This window comes from Empidonax traillii, unplaced genomic scaffold (genome assembly GCF_003031625.1).
Source record: "Empidonax traillii isolate 1590-97213 ecotype Southwest subspecies unplaced genomic scaffold, ASM303162v1 scaffold1379:size164548, whole genome shotgun sequence".
Classification (NCBI taxonomy): domain Eukaryota; kingdom Metazoa; phylum Chordata; class Aves; order Passeriformes; family Tyrannidae; genus Empidonax; species Empidonax traillii.
The window spans coordinates 99213-101243 of NW_020956572.1; the positions used below are offsets into that span (position 1 = coordinate 99213).

A 2031-nucleotide genomic window follows, 5' to 3' on the forward strand; every position below is an offset into this window, starting at 1 on the left:
CCCTAATCAGCTAGGAAGCTTCCAGTGTGTTTGAGGGGGGTTGTGTGGGGTGTGAGGGGGAGGTTGGGCCGGTGAGGACCCCGGAGCTGTTGGGTCCGTTGGGGGCCGTTGGGGGGTTGAAACCCGTTGGCGGATCTCGAGCACCGAGAGCTGCCCCTTCTCTCTCTGGGGGGGTGTTTTTTTTTTTTTTGCTTTTGGTCCCTTCTTCCCTTCCTCCTTCCAAGGAAACCATCTCCACGGCAACCTCAAACCTCCAGGCTTTGCCTCGGAGCTGCTCAGCCGTCCCCGGGACCCTGGTAAGTGGCTCGGGCAGGGCCGGTGGTGGTGGTGGCCCTTTTGGCCCCTGGGTCCTGGTGTGGCCTGGGGAGGCGAGGGCTGGAGCTGGGCTTGGCAGGGCGGGTGGGCGGATAAAACCCCGTCCCTCCTCATCCTCAAGGCTCTGTGTGGCTTAAACCTGGCTGTCCATGGCCGGCCTCGTGTGGGAAGAGCTCTGCCCTGGCGCTGGAGGGGGTGGAGGGGTTCGGGGTGAACCCTGGGGCTGCTCCCTCTGCTCTGCCTGGGGCCAGGGATGTGTCAGGGTGTGGTGGCTGGTTGTGTGTCCCTTGGTGATGGTCTTGGATAGACCGTGAGCAAGCCTGATCCCAAATTTCCATCGTGTTAGGGAGAGCAGCAGGGCCAGCACCTGGAGACGGGGGCTCTGTCCCCTCTTGGAGCTGCCTGGGCTGGGAGCGAGGTGTCACTGTGGTGCTGAGCCTTGTGTCACCACATGGGCACATCCCCAGCTCCACGTGGAGGCTGATGATGCACCAGCCTCGTGGAAATGGGTGCTCTGAGATGCTGTGGGGGGGTCTTGCTGGGGGGGCTCGCTGCTTGCCAGCGGGGTAACCGGGATAAAAGTTGTGGAACTGGAGAGGAAAGAGGTGCCTGAGGACTTTTCCTGAAGCTGGTTTTGGGCTGAGAGCTGAACTGGAGAGTGATGGGGCTTGTGGGACTGACCCTGCCTGTGCCTCTGTCCCCCAGGGCAGGATGAGGCTCCTGAGCGCCGTGTTGGTGGCTCTCAGCCTGTTCCTCACCGGTGTCCGGGGGAACAACACTTCCCGAACCTGCATCTTCCAGACCCTCAACGACTCGGACAAGGTGTTCTGCAAGTAAGTGGTGCTCTGTGTCCTTCCTCACCTGCACCAGCCCTGGACATCCCATCACGGGCTGCCCTCAGCGTCCAGCGTGTCACCCCCTGGGACAGTAATTCCAGTATCCCCTTTTCCCAGGAATCTGGGCTGTTTCTGGACACCTCAGGTTATTCCCTGGCCTGTCGTGTGTGGGGCTTTAAAAGTGGCTTTTACAGAACCAGGATGTTTCCCGGGGAAAATTCCAGGGGGAAGGAGGCTGCTTTTCCATAGAATCCTGGAATGGTTTGGTCAGATGGGACCTAAAGAATCTTCTTGTTCCACCCCCTGCCACGGGCAGGGACACCTTCCACTATCCCAGTTTGCTCCCAGCCCTGCCCAGCCTGGCCTTGGACACTTCCAGGGACGGGGCATCCTCTGGGAAATCCTCACCTCACACACCCTTCCCTCTTTTCCAGAGGGGAGCTGGAAGTGATCTACCCCAACGTGGGGGACGTGTCCTGCTCCTACATCCCCAAGTGCCACGGCTACCGGCGGCAGATCAGCCGGGACTGGGGCAGCCCCCACGTCCGCTACCCCTGGGCTGAGAAGGTGAGTCCTGCTCCAACTTCCACCTTCAAGGAATTTACTGGGATTGGGGTGACCCATCCAGCCTTTTTTTCCCATTGCTTCAGAGGTTTTGTGCAAGGCTGAGTGTGGATAAACTTCTTTTCCCTACATCGTGGCCATTTATTGTTTTTTCTTTTCCTACATTGTGGCCATTAAATCATCTTTTTTTTTTTTTTTTTTTTTTTTTTTTTTTTTTTTTTTTTTTTTTTTTTTTTTTTTTTTTTTTTTTTTTTTTTTTTTTTTTTTTTTTTTTTTTTTTTTTTTTTTTTTTTTTTTTTTTTTTTTTTTTTTTTTT

At 55.4% G+C, this 2031-nt stretch overlaps 1 protein-coding gene across 3 annotated transcripts in view; it reads left to right on the top strand.

Moving 5' to 3' along the window:
• The window catches only part of PEBP4 (phosphatidylethanolamine binding protein 4), a 73615-nt gene that overhangs the window by 8553 nt on the left and 63031 nt on the right, over positions 1-2031 (top strand). The window contains exons 1-3 of one of the 3 annotated variants that reach the window (XM_027906959.1): positions 186-296; positions 1021-1148; positions 1586-1718. The exons of the other annotated variants lie outside the window; for them this stretch is intronic. Of the exons in view, the coding sequence (XP_027762760.1) occupies positions 1027-1148; positions 1586-1718 (255 nt within the window). The 5' untranslated portion in view covers positions 186-296; positions 1021-1026. Of the gene's footprint in view, positions 1-185; positions 297-1020; positions 1149-1585; positions 1719-2031 lie in introns of those variants that run through there. 3 annotated transcript variants of the gene reach the window in all.